The sequence below is a fragment of the Alligator mississippiensis genome, chromosome 2 (assembly GCF_030867095.1).
Source record: "Alligator mississippiensis isolate rAllMis1 chromosome 2, rAllMis1, whole genome shotgun sequence".
Lineage (NCBI taxonomy): Eukaryota > Metazoa > Chordata > Crocodylia > Alligatoridae > Alligator > Alligator mississippiensis.
The window spans coordinates 142675496-142693496 of NC_081825.1; the positions used below are offsets into that span (position 1 = coordinate 142675496).

General features: G+C 44.5%; 1 protein-coding gene across 1 annotated transcript in view; it reads left to right on the top strand.

Moving 5' to 3' along the window:
- Positions 1-13868, top strand: part of MRPL1 (mitochondrial ribosomal protein L1) — a 32428-nt gene extending 18560 nt beyond the window's left edge. The window contains exons 8-9 of the mRNA XM_019498187.2: positions 7963-8044; positions 12094-13868. Of these exons, the coding sequence (XP_019353732.1) occupies positions 7963-8044; positions 12094-12218 (207 nt within the window). The 3' untranslated portion in view covers positions 12219-13868. The remainder of the gene's footprint in view (positions 1-7962; positions 8045-12093) is intronic.
- Positions 13869-18001: the final 4133 nt, after the last annotated feature.

The following is an 18001-nucleotide window of genomic DNA, read 5'->3' on the forward strand; positions in this document are numbered from 1 at the left end:
GATTGACCACCGGGCGTACACTGACCCCAAAAGGTTAAAAATCCCTGGTCTATGCAGTCAACCCCCCCTCCCCCCCCGTTTTTGTTTTTGTTTGGTTTGGGTTTTTTAGCCCCACCCAGGGGTTCGAACAACTGTCAAGTTACTTTAATTTCATTAGCTGGTTTTCTTGGTATTTATTAATTCTTACTAGTGTTTGGGTGTGCTTTAGAATAAAAAACTATATCAGAGTTGTTCTTTTTAGTGAGCTAAGACATATTTCATTGTCTGGCTTTTCCTTGCATCTCTTTATCTTAAGAACTGGCAATCCCAATCTAAATACATTCTATTAAAAACAGCTGCTAATTTTCATGCAGCCTGATAAACAAAACTTGAGGTTCATTCCTATCTTCCTGCTGACTTCAAAACATAGTCCAAAGGCTTTTCCTGTAATCTTCACTGTCTTTGTTGTTGGATCCCCAGTGATCTGATGTCTCATTATATATCTGTTCCTGCTTCCTAACTGAACCTTCCAAAGACCAGCTTTCTCTCTGCACTCACGTGTGCCCATCTTCAATGTGCAGAGTCTTCTCCCATACTGCCTCCACCATCTGGAGCAGCTTCATTGTGCTTAATTGTCTTCCTGATTAGCTTCAAATTTAATCTGGCCTGGCCAATGGCCCCTAACTCTTTTCATTTAAAAATAAATCCTTTTACATAAAGCCATCTATTTTCTCCATGCTAAGCATTCTCTGGCTTTTGTACCACTCCACGCTCCCCACTGTATCTTTATAAATTTATGGACATATTTGAATTTTGCAAGAGTTAAATTGGCACAGTGAAGATTTAGCTCTGAATGGTGGATATATTTTGTATGAATAACATAATACATTTAAATGTTTTAATTGTAATATTTTAACATTTTTTGGTAATATGGTGTTTCATCCACATAGACAGCAAATTTAATTGTGAAGGGTTTAAAATGATTGCTGAATTATACTTTCATTTGCAATGTTTCAAATCCCCTGGAACCACTGCTGCATTATTTCATGACTGACAAGCTCTGTGTGCGCTGCTGGCTGCCCACCTAGTGCCATGGATTAAAGAATTTCAATGGTTGTGAACCCCATCAGTATTGCCCAGGGAAATGGTGAAAGACAGTTTTCCAGGGATATGTTTAAACATGATTATGACCTAAAAAGTAATGACCTTCCTGCTGACGTGGACAGTATGTGCACATATGATGTGCTGTACATCAGTACTTAAAAGGGTTGTTAGAATAATCTAAACTCTGTTGAATTTGAAAGCCATGCTCTACTTTCCACTATAATTTTCTAACCTGTTTTATAGGACAGTTAAGGCTTGTCTTCATAGGGAAATAGACAACGGTAACTATTGGCTCTCTGTATGGTTGCTCTTATTCTGCAATATGACTCAAAGGTTGCCTACAATACAATAACTAAAATAACTGAGTTAGGTGCCTAAATAATCCTGAGGATCTGGCCATATGTTCTTTTGTCCAGTATAGACTAATTCAGTTTGGAGGAGGATTAATATGAACAGCAAAAGGGTACTGTTATTGAAGAATGACAGTGCTCACTTCTAAAATTACTTGAGGGTAAAGGTTGTGCTGCAAGATTCCATTTCCAGTCCTATTTTGGAATAGCTTTCCTGTATAGATGAGCCTTCTGCTTTGTCTAACTTTTTTTGTCAGGAAACTGCTAGCAGCTTAAAAGGGAATCGTCTTAAAATACTGCCCAAGGGGTCTCTCTTGATGTCCAACTTAACGCTGTTGTAAAATCCTGTTATGAAGCAACCTGACAAGTTTGAAGCCGTCTTTAAGTGTTGTAGCTTAGATTACACCCCTGACATTGCTTCAGGTGTGTTAGCTAAATGCCACTGAAAAGCTCCAGGTAGCATAGTTAACTGTGCTACTAGAAATTGCTGTTTTTATTCATTTTGTTTGTTTCAGATTGTCACAGGGAAAAACAAAAGGGAGGACCCCAGAGGGCAAGGGGGGAACCCTGGGAACAGGAATTCTGGGAAGGACAGGGAGGAAAAAGTAAAAGTAAAGGGGAGCATTTACCTGCAGCGGGACCCGCGGCGAAGCCAGAACACCGGGAGGAGCCTGCGCGGATCAGCAGCCGCACTTCCATACAGCTGCGGCCGGCCGGTGACATCAGTGGCCATCACCGGCCGGCAGAAATAAAGCGGGCCACCAGCGTAGAGGCGGGGGGAGGACAGACACCGGCAGGAGAACCAGCAGGAGGGGCCTCCCTCAAGCTGACGAGGGAGCGAACAGAGACGGAAGCTGTTTTCCCCAGCAGGAAAGGATTCTGCTGTACTCTCTGTGAGCCAGAGGCTGCTGGCTGTGGCGAAGACTGCAGCAAAGTAGGAGCGGGGGCTCCTGTCTGGAAACCGAAAGAACAGGGTGGATGGGCCCGGAGGGATCTCGACTCCAGTGACCGCCGCAGAGGAGTGGGAGGTGCTGACCCACTACCCAGCACCCGACCAGGTGGGACTGTGGAGGGCATCGGGGCAGCCGGAGAGATGTGCCTAGTGAAAGACGGGAGGCCAGGGCAGCACAAAACGCTGTGAAGTGCAGACCTTGGTGGTGTGTCACTGATCCTGCGGGTAACTGGAGGACACGGGGTCACCGAAGGGCCTCAGGGGGCCCGAAGTTATAGAAGCCAGGGCGAGGAGGGCGAGGAAGTCTGAGGGAGGCCACAGGATCTCACAGCCACGTATAGGGCCTAGCATAGCCCCATAAAAGTCAGGGGGTGTGTTGGTTGTGATTTGGCATTGGGGACCTGACGTGGGGACGGTAGGGTCCCTCAGAGGGTGTTAAAAGGCTCTTTCTCTTTTTTTGCACTCCATCTTGTGTTTCCCGCTTTTGGAGGGTTTGGGGATCAGGGCTTGGGGAGCCTGATTGTTGCATGAGCCTCAGGATCGGGGTTAGTGTTAAGGAAAGGCAGTGGTCACGAAGACTGGGGAGGAATTGGAGGCCGAGCACTCGGGAGTCTGGCCACGAGGACAACAGTGACTTGCCAAGGCTGGGTATAAGGGCAAGGTAGAGGGAAGGTGGAGCCTTGCAGAAGACCGCCAGAGAGACGTTCTTCCCTCAAGGGAATCCGAGTGGTCCCACCCCCCACTGTAATAAGATTCAAAGTCATGGCAGGTGAGATTGGGGAGGACCACATCTGGAGCGGACACCTACTCGACGGGCCACCTGGGGTAACAAGGCAGACACCATCGCATATCCGGACCAAAGCCGCCTGAGACCAGATGTTCAAGGCCAGGCGGGCACACAGATGTTTAATATCTTTAGTTTCTGGGGGCCTTTAGTGTGTTTGTGGAACACAAGATGAGGTTTTGTTTAGTTTTAGTTGCAAGTAACTTTATAAACTATAGGTTTAATCCAGGATAACTGACTTTCTCATGGTTGCATCTTCTGCTACTTCTGGGTGAGAGGTCCTCCATATCTTTCTTCATTGGTTAAGGAGATTTCCTATTAATTACTATAGGTCCATGTAAGTCTAAATCAGATGACTCAAGTAATTGAAAACTCTTGTATGATAGTAAAGGCTGTATAAGTAATGCAAGGTGCTTTAAAACAGCTTTTATTCCTTTATTTTTTATTAATGCGACCATATATGGTTATATGGATGCATTAGTAAAAATAAAGGAATAAATGCTATTTTAAAGCACCTTGCATTATTATATATATGAAGCACAAAATGAAACGACCCAAGTTGTATATAGGGACTTGATGTCCGACTTGGGGAAGGTCACTTCATTTTGTGCTTTATTTTCCCATCAAAGACTGAAGATGCTTAGCCACTTCTTGCCTCCCACCAAGTGCTTTGTTTTCTCTAACAAAGCTGTAGAAGAGTACAAAGTATCATACTTAACATGTATAAGTGAGTCTCTTGCTAACCAACCCCCTCTAACTACAACTTTTTTTTTCTGTCCTACATTCTCTTTCTTAATGCTCTTTCTGGCTTTATTTTATAGCTTAATAAGAAGTTTGTATTTAGAGCATCCTGCAAAGATTAACACATCTCACTGATTGTTCTAAACTTATGCGTATAGAGCAAATATTATATACTTCATTCAGATTCCTTTTTAAAATATGTTATAGATCTGAACATGATTTCAGAATGAGACAAATCCTACTTTTAGGTTATGCGTTTTAATTGTCCTTGCAGTTTCCTGTGCATGTATGTGTAAACTGACTTCAGTATTCCTTTTCTGTGTTCAGTTCTTAGTCTTGGCAATTTTTTATCAAAAAAAGTAAAATACAAGCTACAGTAAGGCTGTTTTTTATACGCATTGTTTTGCTATTTACTTACTTAGGCATAAAATATTTAGTTTATAAAGTGTCACCTGAAAAATAAATACAAATTGGCTTAGATACTATTTGGATTGTCATTTGGATGGAAAACTTACCAAGAAAGTGCAAACTAAGATTAATATATTAAACTAGCAAAATAGCAGGTGGGGCTGGGCCAGAGATGGAGACCAGCGTCTGACCCCGCACCCTTCCCCCACTGCTCTGAGTAATGTGCCCCTCCCCCCCCCACTGTCACTCCAGGTCTTGCCCTGCTGCTGCCGCCGCCCTGGGTTGTGCCCTGCTCCCCCTGCTGCTCTGGTTCCAACCCTGCTGCACCCTGTTCCCCACCACTGCATGTGAGGGGGCATGGCACACAGCTGTGCCACCTCCTCTCCCTCCCCCACACCGTTCTACAAGTGAGGTGGTGTGGTGCAAGGCTGCACAGGGGTAGGGTAGCACACAGCCGCAGGGCACGGTTTGAGGAATGCTTGATGGCTGCGCAGCACAAGGAGTAGCCCTGGGGTGTGGTGCAGGGTGTGGGGGCAGGGGGGTGGCGTGCAGCTGCATGGGGTGGTGGGATGGTGTATGGCCATGGGGCATGGCATGTGAAACAGCCGTGATGTGGGGCATGGCTGCCGGCTGCGACCACATGGCATGGGGAGCAGCCCTGGGGTGTGGTGCAGGGGCGTGGCATGTGACTGTGCCGGGAGGGTGGTGCATGGCCGCAGGACGTGGTGTGGGGAGCATCCGCTGGCTACAGCCATGTGGTGCAGGGAGCAGCCCTGGGGTGTGGTGCAGGGTGCACGGGGGCGTGGCCGCAGGGCGTGGAAGGGGGAGCACCTGCTGGCTGCAGCTGCATGGTGTGGGGAGTGGCCCCAGGGTGTGGTGCAGGGGGTGTGGTGCACAGCAGCATGGGGGGTGTCGTGTGGTCACTGGGCATGGCACAGGGAGTGGCCACAGTGTGGGGAGTGTCTCCTGGCTGTGACCCGATGGCATGGGGAGCAGCCTCAGGGTGTGATGTGGAGCATGCGGGGGGGGCATGGCAGGGGGAGCACCCCCTGGCTGTGGCTGTGTGGTGTGGAACGCGGCCCTGGAGTGTGGCTTGGGGCACGTAAGGGTGTGGGTTATGCAGTGTGCAGGGGTGGGGTAGGGTGGTGCGTGGCGTGGTGTGGTGCAGGGAGCACCCACTAGCTGTGGCTGCATGGCATTGGGCATGGCCCTGGGGTGTGATGGAGGGCACATTGCTCCAGAGTGCTGTGCGTGGAGCACACCCTGGCGTGCGTGCTACAGCTAGCGGGTGTTGCCCATGCCCCCCACACCTGCTCCTTCCATGGCACCCTGCAGCCACTGCCCCTATGCCATGCCATGCCCCCTCCCCTGCACACCCTGTGGCCGCAGCCAGCAGTCGCTCCCTTTGTGCAGGGGGAGGACATGCCGTGCAGGGGACGTGGCTTGCAGCTGCACAGGGGGTGTGGCATGCAGCTGCAGGGTGCCACAAGTGGAGCTGGTGCAGGGGGTGTGCCCCACTCCTCGGCCGTGTGCTGTAACTGGCAGGCACTGCCCACCCCTCCCCACTCTGGCTCCCTTTGTGGCACCCTGCAGCTGCGCACATGCGTGCCTCACCTCTCTTGTGCACCCTTCAGCCACAGCCTGTGGATGCTCCCTGTGCGGGGGGGGGGCCATGGCATGCGGCCATGTGGGGGGTGTGGCTTGCGGCCATGTGGGGGGCACACCCCACCCTGCAGCCTTATGCTACAGCTGGCAGGTGCTGCCCGCGCCCTGCTGCCTGCACGGCACCCTGTGGCAGTGCACCACACCCCACCTCTGTGTGGCGGCAAGCCATGCTCCCCGCACAGCGGTCCCTATGCTGCGCCCCACAGCAGGGAGCACAGCTTGGTTCCGACTGCCTCCACCCCCATCTCCGCCTGTAAGTCTTTTTTTCAGTAAGGCTCTGGATGGCACATGCTCAGTTGGCCTGGAGCGTTATGGACAGACAGACACAAAGGTGGAAGTTCTAAGGCCTTTATTATATTAGAATTGAGGGGTATATTCAGTAGGATGCCACAAGAAGTTTTCTTAACGTTGTACATAGTTGCATGGAAGTGGTAACAAAGCACATTAGTGAAATCTCCATATTACAATGAGAAATGTTACCAACTTTACTGACAGAGAATATAAAGAAAATTGAATAAATTAGAGCCACGGGCAGAAAATAACAAGATTCAGCTTGGAAGAATACAACTAAGAAGCGTGAGGAAAAGTTATCTGAAGTGTACATGTTCAATAGGAGGGAGATAGCTAGAAAACAGCAATTTTGGACAACATCCGAGTGATGGGAGGCAGCAAACATAAAATGAGTTTGCAAAATAGGAATGCAATTTTGGGCCACAAGTAATGAGTGATTCCAGTATGAGGAGGGTAAATAGTCTCTTTTGCCTTCTGACTTTGATGTAATTACATACGTAATACTGTGTTAATTTTCAGGCATCTATTACTAAAAGTTAGAGGGAGCTCAGACAAGACCAGAAATAGTTAGGGGTTGAGTGGATTTGACTTAAAGGAAAGTTAGAAGAGCTCTGCTAAATGAGGGCCTTAGAGACTTGAGCTGTTTTTAGGTGTTAAAGAAAAAAACAAAAAATGTGCTATACTTTAAACTTTGTGTGCTCCTGTGCCAAGGCCAGTGCATGCCCAGAAGTGGCAGTGCATTAGTTGGACCTGGCTCGCCCAACATCTGTATAGATGGGGAGCTTTAGTGGGGTGTTTTTGGTAGTTTCATCTAATAGCTGTTTGAATCAGCTATTAGATAAGAGCCAAAAAGCCCCATTGAAGTGCCCCATCTATACAGATGCTGCAGAGCTGGGTTGAAGCAATGCACTGCTTCTTCCAGTAAAGCACCAGTTGTTGAGTTATGTGTGGGTTGTTTTGGGTTTTTTTGTTTTGGGGGGTTTTTTAAACATCTACAGCCATGGAGACTCAAGTCCACAAATATTTTAAAGAGTAAAAATGCCACTTTTGGATAGAAGTCAAGAGTGAATGGATCCAGATAGAATGAAGAGTAATGAAATTGAGGAAGGAAACATTTAGTCTGAAAATTGAGACCATGAGACGCACACAATAAACTGTGGAACTGTTGCTCAGTAGGAGTAGTGGAAATCCCATAGGATACACCCCTCACCATCTAGCTTTAAAAAGTAAATAATTTCCCTTCTCTAGTGAGGGATGTTGAAAAAGATTTCGCATTATACGTATATTCATTGGTATAAAATTAAAAGGTATGAAAATAGTTTATTTTCATTAAGTTATTACCTAAGAAATTATGCATGTTTAATTGTGAGCAACTTGACTTATTGTCCAGTGTTACAGATTTGTGTGTACACAAACTAAGTGATTTTAATGTATATTAAATTAATGTTGGTTAGAGTACAACTACTCAGAACATGGTTTTTTTCTTCACAGCAGGGTATCATCGTGTTAATCTTAATAAGGGAATTTGTATTTATTAACACTTTTTAAGAGACGAGGAAATGAGTTTTTGTTTATTTACTTAAAAAACCCTAACCACTGATTAAATAATTACCCAACCAAATTTAATTTTATTAATCATAGCATCATTTGTGTTTCCACATCATTAATTTTTCATTAACCTTTTTCAGCTGGATATACCAAATGAACAAATACTTGCCAATCTGGATGCTGTTATTAAGGATATCTGTACATATAGGCCATTGAGCTATGGTAAGTAGCTTCTCTTTTAGTCTCTTAATTATAGTTAAAGCAAATTTACTTTGGTAAAGGAATAAGTGTGCTCTTTGTTAGAGTATCATGAAACTCAGATCACTTCATCCACCTCTGGGGGATGAACTGAGCAAGTTACCTAAATGAATGCCAGATTTTAAATAGATGAGCAGTCCCGTTGACTTTAGAGACTCTTCATGCTGAATTGCGATCTTCTTGCAAGCAATGTTTAAGGACGGTTAGGTCAAGGAATAAGTAAGACACTAATTCTCAGCTCAGATGGCAGGAGAGAAAGTTGGGCCTAGATTTTCAGCTGGGATTGCTTGGAATATTGTGGTAACCAAACTAGTATTTTTAGAAAGTGTAAGCAATAAAGAAGTAATTTCTCCACGTCTGTTGGCTTTATACCACTGAGTAATGCCTTTTGCACTTAAGTGGGTCTCTTCTGGTTGAATACATAAACTCTATATAGCTGGAATCCACCAGCTGTTTGACCTGAAGTATCACTTCACACATCAGCCAGCCACTAAGGAAATGTCACCACTTCTATTTTTGGCAGGTCAATAGCTTTTTATTTCTGCTGTTCATATTGCAGACTAATCAGATGCTTTCTATTAAATTCCGAAGCAATGGGTTCATGTCACTGATCAGTAAAAGTCTAGTCCATGTGATTCTTATAAGTTATACTATTAACATTTTATTTTGATTATCTGAGCGCACCCCCCCCCCCCCCCAACAAAACCCTGATTGATTTAATGGCTCTCTCTGGCTTTTTTTGTTGAAAAGCTGGTCATACATTTGGTACTAACAAATTAATTGTTTCCCCATTTAGTTTTTCTTTACCTAACTTGCCTTCCTCACCCACCCCACTCTCATATAAGCCACTGACCCTTTTGTACTAAGAGTCTGAATGGGGAAGTTTTGATGTGTAGTTTTTCCACTTACAAGTACTTAGCATGTAAACAGATGACTAATTAATGAGTTTCTGTAGACCTGCCTCTGCTCCCTTCCAGAGTCCTAGAGGTAGAAATCTGAAATTTAGTGTACCCGCCTCCGTTCGATTAGGAGCTCGCGCGCCGCCTTAGCCCAGGCTCGGGATCTTGTGCCCCCGAGCTTCGTTGGTACGCCCCAGGGTTTACCCCGGCTGGTATTAAGGGGGACCCCAGAACTCGCCTGCCACGACTTTGATGACTCTCTCAGTGGGGGGTCTTCCCTTGGGGTATCCCCTGGTGCCGGCACGCCTCTTCGCAGGTACTCTCGGGGCTCCGTCCTCCCCTACACCCCGGCCATACGCCACCTCAGGTCTTCCTGTCCTGGCCTCTCACCCGTCCTCGTCTTGTCCTCTCTCTCGGCTCGGGCACCCTAGCCCCTACAGGCTGTCTTCGGGCTGGGTATGCCTCACCCAGTTGGAGGGTGCTGCCCTGATCTCTCCTTCCTTGGGAGGCAGCCGTCCTCTCTGCCTCCCCCAATAGTCTCGGCCGCCGTTACCCACTCCGGTGGCTCCGCAATACCGGCTACAGCTGGCCCCGCTCTCAGGGTAGCTGCTACGCCTCACGCTGCCTCGGGTGTTGGGTTCCCCGCTGGCTGCTGCCCCGCCTCTGGGGCTGACTTCTCCCCCTGTCTCTGCCCCTCTGGGCTCTCCGCTGCGCTGCTCGCAGCCTGCTCCGCCTCTATCCGGCGGCGTCCCACACTCCGCGGGTGGCGGCTGATCCCCTGCTCGCTGGAGCTCCGCGCTTCTGCTCTCTTCCTCCAGCCGCCCCGCTGTTTCGGCGGGGCCGCCTTTTGTTCCTCCCGGCCGGCGTGCCCCGCCACCGCCGCTCAGCCGCAGCCGGATAAACGCCCGGCTGATGGCCCGCGCCGGCAGCGCCAGCGCGTGGAGTTTCTTCGGGTCTTCCAGCCCTGCGGGAGGTAAGCAGACCCCTTGGCCGCCGCGGGGGTCTCCCAGTGCCCCCGCTCCCCTGGGACATTTAGAATGATTTTTTTCTTGCAGTTTTTCTTGCCTGACCCACTTAATAAACATTCAAATAAACACCAGCCTCTGTACTATCAGCTACATTCTGCACTGATGCTAGGCTGCATTTCTCATTGGGGAAAAGTGATTAACTGTTGTAAGTAGGAAATTTTAATTCATCATCATAAACAGAGCTACAAAGGAATAAAGTTAACATAAGAGATTAATATTTTATCTAAGTGTTACTTATGTGGGGGTATGAACAATGTTTTGTTTTTCTCGCATTTGGAATGTGCATTGTATTTATTATGTTATTTGCAGTATTTATTGTATTTCAGTTCATTATTCAATTCGAATTCCGTATTCCTTCCATTTGCTATGCATTATTTTTCCTTTATTTGCATTTTAAGCACCAGCCATACATTTGGTACTAACAAATTAATTGTTTCCCCATTCAGATTTCTTTCCCTAAGTTGCCATCCTCACTGCCCCACTCTCAAGTGAGCCACTGACCCTTCCTTCTAGAACTCAGTTTGGCTTTCCTATCTTTTTCTTATGCCATACAGGAATTCAAAACCACCACAAGCCTTACCTTGTCTTTTCACCAAGTTGAAGTCATATCTATTTGACCTTGTATTTGCTAAATTTAAACACAGAGCACAGTGTGCCTGTAGTTCATTTGAAAACAGAAAATAGCCACTATGTAGATGCAGTTTCTCCTGAAGCTAGGATGAAAGAGAATGAACTGCAACTGATAGATGTTAGTCACACTATTCAGTGCAGTGTAAGAAGGTGCTCAGTATACTATGTTGGTACAGCATAAGAAGCTGTATAATGAAGAACAGATACCTGGTGTCTGTCTCTGTTTTTTTTTCATTCAAGATGTCTCTAGCACTTGCTGTGCCCCCCTACCTGCTGCTGGACCTCATTCCTTTTGTGCTTTTGAAGAGCTCTGGGTCACTCTTCTTAGTCTGCCCCTCTAGATCTTTCCTCTCCCAGATCTGGTGGTGGTTCTCACTAGAGTTTTTTTTGTCCCTCTCTCACTACCACATGAGAGTCTGTGTGTAGTACGGATAAGTTGAGACCTGTTTCTTGACAGCTGAAACATGGACCATGCAGCATGATCACTTACTGCAGGAGTATTGCTTTTACTTCTGCTATTCAAATGTGAGGAGGTCTGTGCAATACTCTAACTCTTGGGGATTCTGATATGTCCCCTCTGGGAGTCTTATGAGCCTGAAGTTGCACATTATGCTTAGCCCATACTAAATCTGTGGAAGGTTAGGTGGTGGTAAACTTAAACCATGTTAGTCACATGTTAAGGGTTAATACTGTTTCTTGTTTGCACAGCTCTGACTTGCCAGTAGAGGACTAGCATGCCAGGGTGTGACTAGGAGGCAGGACACCTGGAACATTTGTGCACATGCTTGTGCTACAGTGTAGGGTGCTTTTAAAAGCACCTGGTGCTGTGGCGCATACAGTTGTATAAGTGGCAAAATGTGTGGTGCACTTTTGAACTAAAATGCATCACAGGTGTTTTAGTTCAAAAGCATACCACCACCATTTTCTGCGCACTGACATGCATTTTGCCACTTATACAACTGCAAATACAGCAGCACAGTGCATGTCAGCTCAGACCCACTGGATCTCTGGCACGTTGTGGGACAAAAAGTTATGTATAAATGTCCCTGGACTCTATCCCTGTCTTGGGATGGGGGGGAAGGTGCTTAGAGTGGTGCATCCTGGAATGCTGGAGGACTGCAGATTGTTTGCTTTATCTCTATAGAGTGGACTGAAGTTACCCTAACACAAACTAGGTAGCACAGCCCAGAGTTAACTTTTGCCAGAAGTGATGCAACTTTGAGATGTTCAAAAGCACTTAGCACAAGTTAATGAGTTTTACCATGCAGACACTTATGTGTTAAGTGTCCTTGATATGCTCTAAATGCAGTGTGTAAGTTCCAAAGTTTTGTTAATTTTTACCAATTGTTTTCTGTTTAATACAGCAGGTATGAGGGACAAGATATTTCAGCCTGTACATGTGGAGAGCTCTAGAGAAATTCAGAAGGTTTCTTTTTTAAATCTGTTTGTTTTTTAGGCCCGTTTGTGCAACGTTTGGTTATTCGAAGTTCAACCAGTGAAGGCTTACTAATACCAGCTGACCGTTTTCTCCCTCAAGTAAAGGATGTGGAAGAAGATACAGAAATAGAAGATTCAAAGTAGTCTTTAAATGTACTGTGCTACAAAGACTTTTAGCATTTTCTTCAAGGATTTTATGGAGGGGATCAAATATTGGGCTGAGCTTTTAAAAATGTGTTTTCTGATTAATGTGTTTAATCACTGAAAACATCAGAAACAACTGATGTATCCTAATTTCATTTTAGTGGAAAGAAGCAAATAAAAGTCTTCTATTTATGAAATGTTAATTTTAAGTCCCGATGTATAAAGAGTATCTTTGGATTTGAGCCACGGTCAGTATTCTGCATTTGAGCTTTTAAGTTTGTATGTTTTAATTTACCTGCAGTTTCTTTAAAAATACCTCTCATTCTTGAATGACCTTCCAGGATAGTGCTCTTTATAGATATGCTTAATAAAAATGATAACCTACTTGTTCTACACTTTGCTGGTTTCAGCCAGAGCAGAGAATACTTCGTGCTTTGAAACTTAGCATACAAAAGAGAAATTGGTGAAACTACTTGTTGATAGATATACGTCTACTAGACAAATGAAATCTGCATTGATTCATCATATAACATTATAAAACAGTAACTCCACTGCCTTCAGTAGCATTAATGTGATGCAGCACCTTTTTTTTTTTTTGGTTGCTGCTACCTTCTGGGCAAATTTACTGCTGGATAAATCAAAACTAAATGTCAGTTTCAAATGTCTGCCTTTGAGTGCAGAGCCTTCTCTTCCTCCTGTGCAGCCTGCTGCAGCTAAGATAGTGCAGTTTGCTCAGGATTTGCCTTGAGATTCTCCTCTGTGTTCAAGTGGCCATGGCCCAAGTCCACTGAGTGGGGAAGATTACCAATGTGGTGTAAAGCTCATTTTTGGACTTCCCTGGCTGGAGTTCCAGTATTTGTTTTCTAAACTAAAATGAAAATGGCTGCCCATATGATCTTTCCTCCTTTAATGTATATATTGTGCATAAACAATTTTGGAATTGAAAAGTTACAGCAATATGTAAAGCCAATACATTATATATATTAGTAAATTCTCTATTTTATTTGTGCTTTTTAAATTCATTTCCCCTCCTTGAGAAGCTTTAACCATAACAGGTATTTGAATGCTAAATCTGAGTACTGTGTCTTTTTGCCAATAGTGCAGCAAGCTTCATGTCTGTTTTTATCTGCAGAAATTTCCTGAGGAGGGTCTTTTCACCCAAGTAGCATCATCTTCCCTTCCATCCAAGCCGCTCTATGGAGTGTCACTCTTGATGAGCTTGTCTGCATATCCACATGGATGGAATTTCTAGGGTAGATATCTGACTATAACCATTCTTACATAAATTCCCCACTCATGGTCTGTAAAGCTGCAGAACATGGAAGGGTATATGTGAGTAGGAGGCAGTGATAGCTGTGAGATGTCCTGCTTTGGGAATAGTGCCAGGCCTCTGCCTTTGTATGTGAAGAATCAAGCCTTGTAAGGTTTGCCTGAGGATGTCAGTGCCTTCAAGTGTGAGAAGGGCCACAACTCCTGCAAGAATGATATGAAAGAAGCCAGCTGAGTTTCTTGTCTCCTTGGCATGCTTTGACTGTTGTGATGCATTGGCTCTTGGGTACTGCAAGTGATTATTTAAAGTTGGCTGGAAGTTCTTCATCAGAAAATCTTTTTAACTTTCATATTACTTTATCAGTAAAATGAACCTCTCGATGTTGTTGGTTTTGTTCTTTTTTTTTTAATGTTTATACTTGCAAAAAAATTAAAAGGCTTTTTTCAAACCATTCAAAAGACAAAGGTACTGGAATTTTTTTGAGGACCATTTTGCATTTTTATTTTTTAATCCCTTGTGCTGGTTATAGTTATTTAAAGTAATCACTAAATAAAGCTTTCTACACCAACCAACAATTAGTAATATAATTCAAAATCTACTATAGAAGTTAGCTTAGATTTGAGTGTATTAATTTGGTGATTGCAATTAAGTAGGATTTTATGGTCCTATTTTCAACATCCTACTTGAGTAAAAACTTCAAGACTAGCATAAAAAAAGAATCATGAAGTTCTAACCAGTTCTCCAGAAGTCATTTTACTACAAGGAATTATGATCAAATCATTAAGCATTATTGCCACCAGGTGGCATTCATCTTCTGTGCAGCACAACTTTGTTTATTGCCATTACCTATTTTCTTTCCATGGCTTATCTCAAAACGCAAATTGAGTTAATTTAGATGAAAAATGTAATGGAAAAAAAGGAATTGGATATTGATATCCATAGCTGAACTATTGGTAATTGTTTTAATTTTGCAATAATTTTTGGAGGGAATAGGAAACTTTTTGCCTAAATATTAAAACCAATCACTAAGTAGGTTTGACTAATAGTGCCAGGATGTTCAAGTTCTGACTACTTGTGAGATTCTTATATCATCCTGTCAAGCAGGGATATCAAAGTCATCAGGCCATGTGAGCCTGAAGAATCGCATGGGGCCAGTCTTTGGGTTGGATCATGCCCACAGACTGGCCCCATGGACCAGATTCAGCATGTAGGGCTGGTGTCATGTGCCACATGCAGCATGTACCAAATCAGTCCCATGTACCATGAACAGTGAGTGGAGCCCTGGGCCGGGGCTTGTTCAAGGCATGTTGTGTACAGGTTTAATGTGAGACCCACAAGCAGCACCATGAGCAGGATCCAGCCTGCAGCCCAGATCTTTGTCATCCCTGCTCTAGAGCATCTGGGGTTATCAGAGAAATGAAGGGACTTCCCCATGTCACACAGCACAAACTCGGCGCTCTACCCACTAGTCTACCCTATTTCTAATGACAAAAAAGAACCCAACTTATTACCAAAACTACAGTTTATGTTGAGAGAAATTTGCTTTTTTTTCCAGCTTTTATTTATTCGAAACTCATGCCAATAACCTGTAGAGTTTTGTGGGTCTAAGCCACTACTTAAAATCCACACCAGTACAGAAGTGACCAAAAGTAACTACTGTCTGAAGCAGTTGTTCTCAACTGTTCCTGGGGGGCTGTAAAATCTTTTTAAAGGTGCCACAGAATATTAGCACTGTTTGGCATGCAAACACCTACTCATGATTCACAAGATAAAGCCAGAGATTTCTAATAGGAATACTTAGCGTCAAAAACATTGGGGTGATATCTTTTATTGGACTAATTATGTAATTGGGATAAAGTTAGACAAGTTTTCAGATGCAAGATATTTTTCCTCATGTCTCTGATTATAGGAAACTAGGCACACAAAGTTAACCACGGCATAGAGAGGAGGAGTTAGTCATTCTGGGTGAGCATATAACAGAACTCAGCACTTATATTTGCAATAATTGCTATCCTAAAGTGGAAGGATATGGGTTTGGGCTTTTAATTCTGGAAATGGGGAGGTCTGTGGCTGTCCTCTATGAAGATTGAGGTCTAGAGTCTAGGACTAGCATTTATAATAATTTTTTTCTCATGTTCAATAGTGCCAGCCTCTTGGTCAAACATTTGAGTAGTCTGTGTCCTTAGAGCACCTGTGAGAGAGGTACTTCTATGGCACCTAGTGTCAGTTATAAAGAAGATTTTTAGCATCTTGATCTGGACTCCAAATTTATTGGGAAGCCTTTATCTACCAATAGATTTGAGTACTACAATAAATTATCCTCAGCAACTCATGTTGCTAAATAAAAAGCTTCTGTGGCTTGCACTAAGTTAAAGCTTTTTCAGGATGAATGACTTTATTCCTAAGATATAAAGAATTGCACCACAACTAGAAATACACCTTTCTCCAAGGTATAACTGTCTCCACAGTAAGGTAAATGGAACTTATAGATTCATAGATGTTAGGGTCAGAAGGGACCTCAATAGATCATCAAGTCCGACCCCCTGCATAGGCAGGAAAGTGTGCTGAGTTCAGATGACCCCAGCCAGATGCCTATCTAATCTCCTCTTGAAGACCCCCAGGGTAGGGGAGAGCACCACCTCCCTTGGGAGCCCGTTCCAGATTTTGGCCACTCGAATTGTGAAGAAGTTCTTCCTAATGTCCAGTCTAAATCTGCTCTCTGCTAGCTTGTGGCCATTATTTCTTGTAACCCCCGGGAGTGCCTTGGTGAGTAGAGCCTCACCAATTCCCCTCTGTGCCCCCATGATGAACTTATAGGCAGCCACAAGGTTGCCTCTCAACCTTCTCTTGCAGAGTCTGAAGAGTTCCAGATGCCCTAGTCTCTCTTTGTAGGGCTTGGCCTGCAAACCCTTAACCATATGAGTGGCCCTTCTCTGGACCCTCTCCAGGTTATCTACATCCTTCTTGAAGTGCCGTCACACTGCCAACACATGTTCATCTAAGAGTCCACTAGGACTCCGAAATCCCTTTCCGCTTTCATGCTGCCAAGCAGGTAATTTCCTAGGCAGGAGGTGTGCTGGACATTTTTCCTCCCTAGGTGCAGCACTTTGCATTTCTCCTCGTTAAATTGCATTGTATTGTTTTCTGCCTGTTTTGTCCAACCTGTCCAGGTCTGCCTGTAGTTGTTCCCTGCCCTCCAGTGTGTCCACTTCTCCCCACAGTTTTGTATCATCCGCAAACTTGGACAGGGTACACTTCACTCCCTCGTTCAAGTCACTGATGAAGACATTGAAGAGTATCGGTCCAAGGACTGAGCCCTGCGGGACCCCACTGCCCACACCCTTCCAGGTCGATACTGACCCATCCACCACCACTCTCTGGGTACGATCCTCAAGCCAATTTGTCACCCACCGGACTGTGTAATCATCCAAGTCAAAGCCTCTTAACTTGTTCACCAGTATGGGATGGGATACCGTATTGAAGGCCTTCCTGAAGTCTAAGTAGATGTACTGCATCCAGGTGCTTTGGAACCCGGTCGTAAAAAGAGACTAGATTAGCCAGGCATGATGTACCTGCTACGAACCCGTGCTGCTTTCTCCTCAGCATAATTTTTCCTGCTGGGCTCTCACACGTATGAGCCTTAATAATCTTTTCAAAGACTTTAAAGACTAACTTGTAAGACTTTCTGTAGAAGCACCATCTGGTGAGTCTTAATATTGCATCCAAGGAAATGCAAAAATGCTTTTGGCACCTGTACACCCCAGGCAAGCTCTCTTATACAGAGAAAGAGGTGGGTGGTATAGGAAAATGAGTTTTGGGGATCAAGGCAGCCTTTGTGAGGCAACATTGGAGTTTGACCTTCCACATTGTGGAATGCAGCCTTGCTTTGAACAAGAACACCTCTATGCAGAAGAACACACTTGCATGTGCATAATAGAACAGCAGCTTAACAGATAGCTGGGAACATTTGGTCTGTAATGAGAATGATGGGTGATAATCTAGTTTGTTCCTATTACATCTGTGTGCTTCTACATTAATCTCAAAGGAACTGACTGATTTCCACCTCCCCCCCTCCCCCCCCCCCACTCCCAGTGCTATAGAGGAGGAAATGGTTTAATGCTCAGAAAAGTTCACTCAGGCATAATGTGTGTGTGCATAATTTCCACAGAAGCTGCTTTATTAATTCTGTTAAATCATTACATGCAAAAGAAAGTTTTATGAGGTTTCTTAATATAGAATAATTGAAGCTCATGAGCCTAAGGGAGCTGGATGTCTTTAATGAAGTTAAGATATAAAAAAAATGTGGCTTGCAACATTTCCTGTATAGGATTGTTTGCTCCTTCTTCCCCCAGTTCCTTTCATTTTACAGACTCCAACCCGCTTCGGAGGAAGGCGGGCAATTTGAAGAGGAGTATAAAAAAGTATAATAAGTATAAAAAGATGGTACACTTCATGAAGCATAAGTATTCAGATAAATTTAGACCACAGCTTCTCAAACTGTCAGAACAGCCTC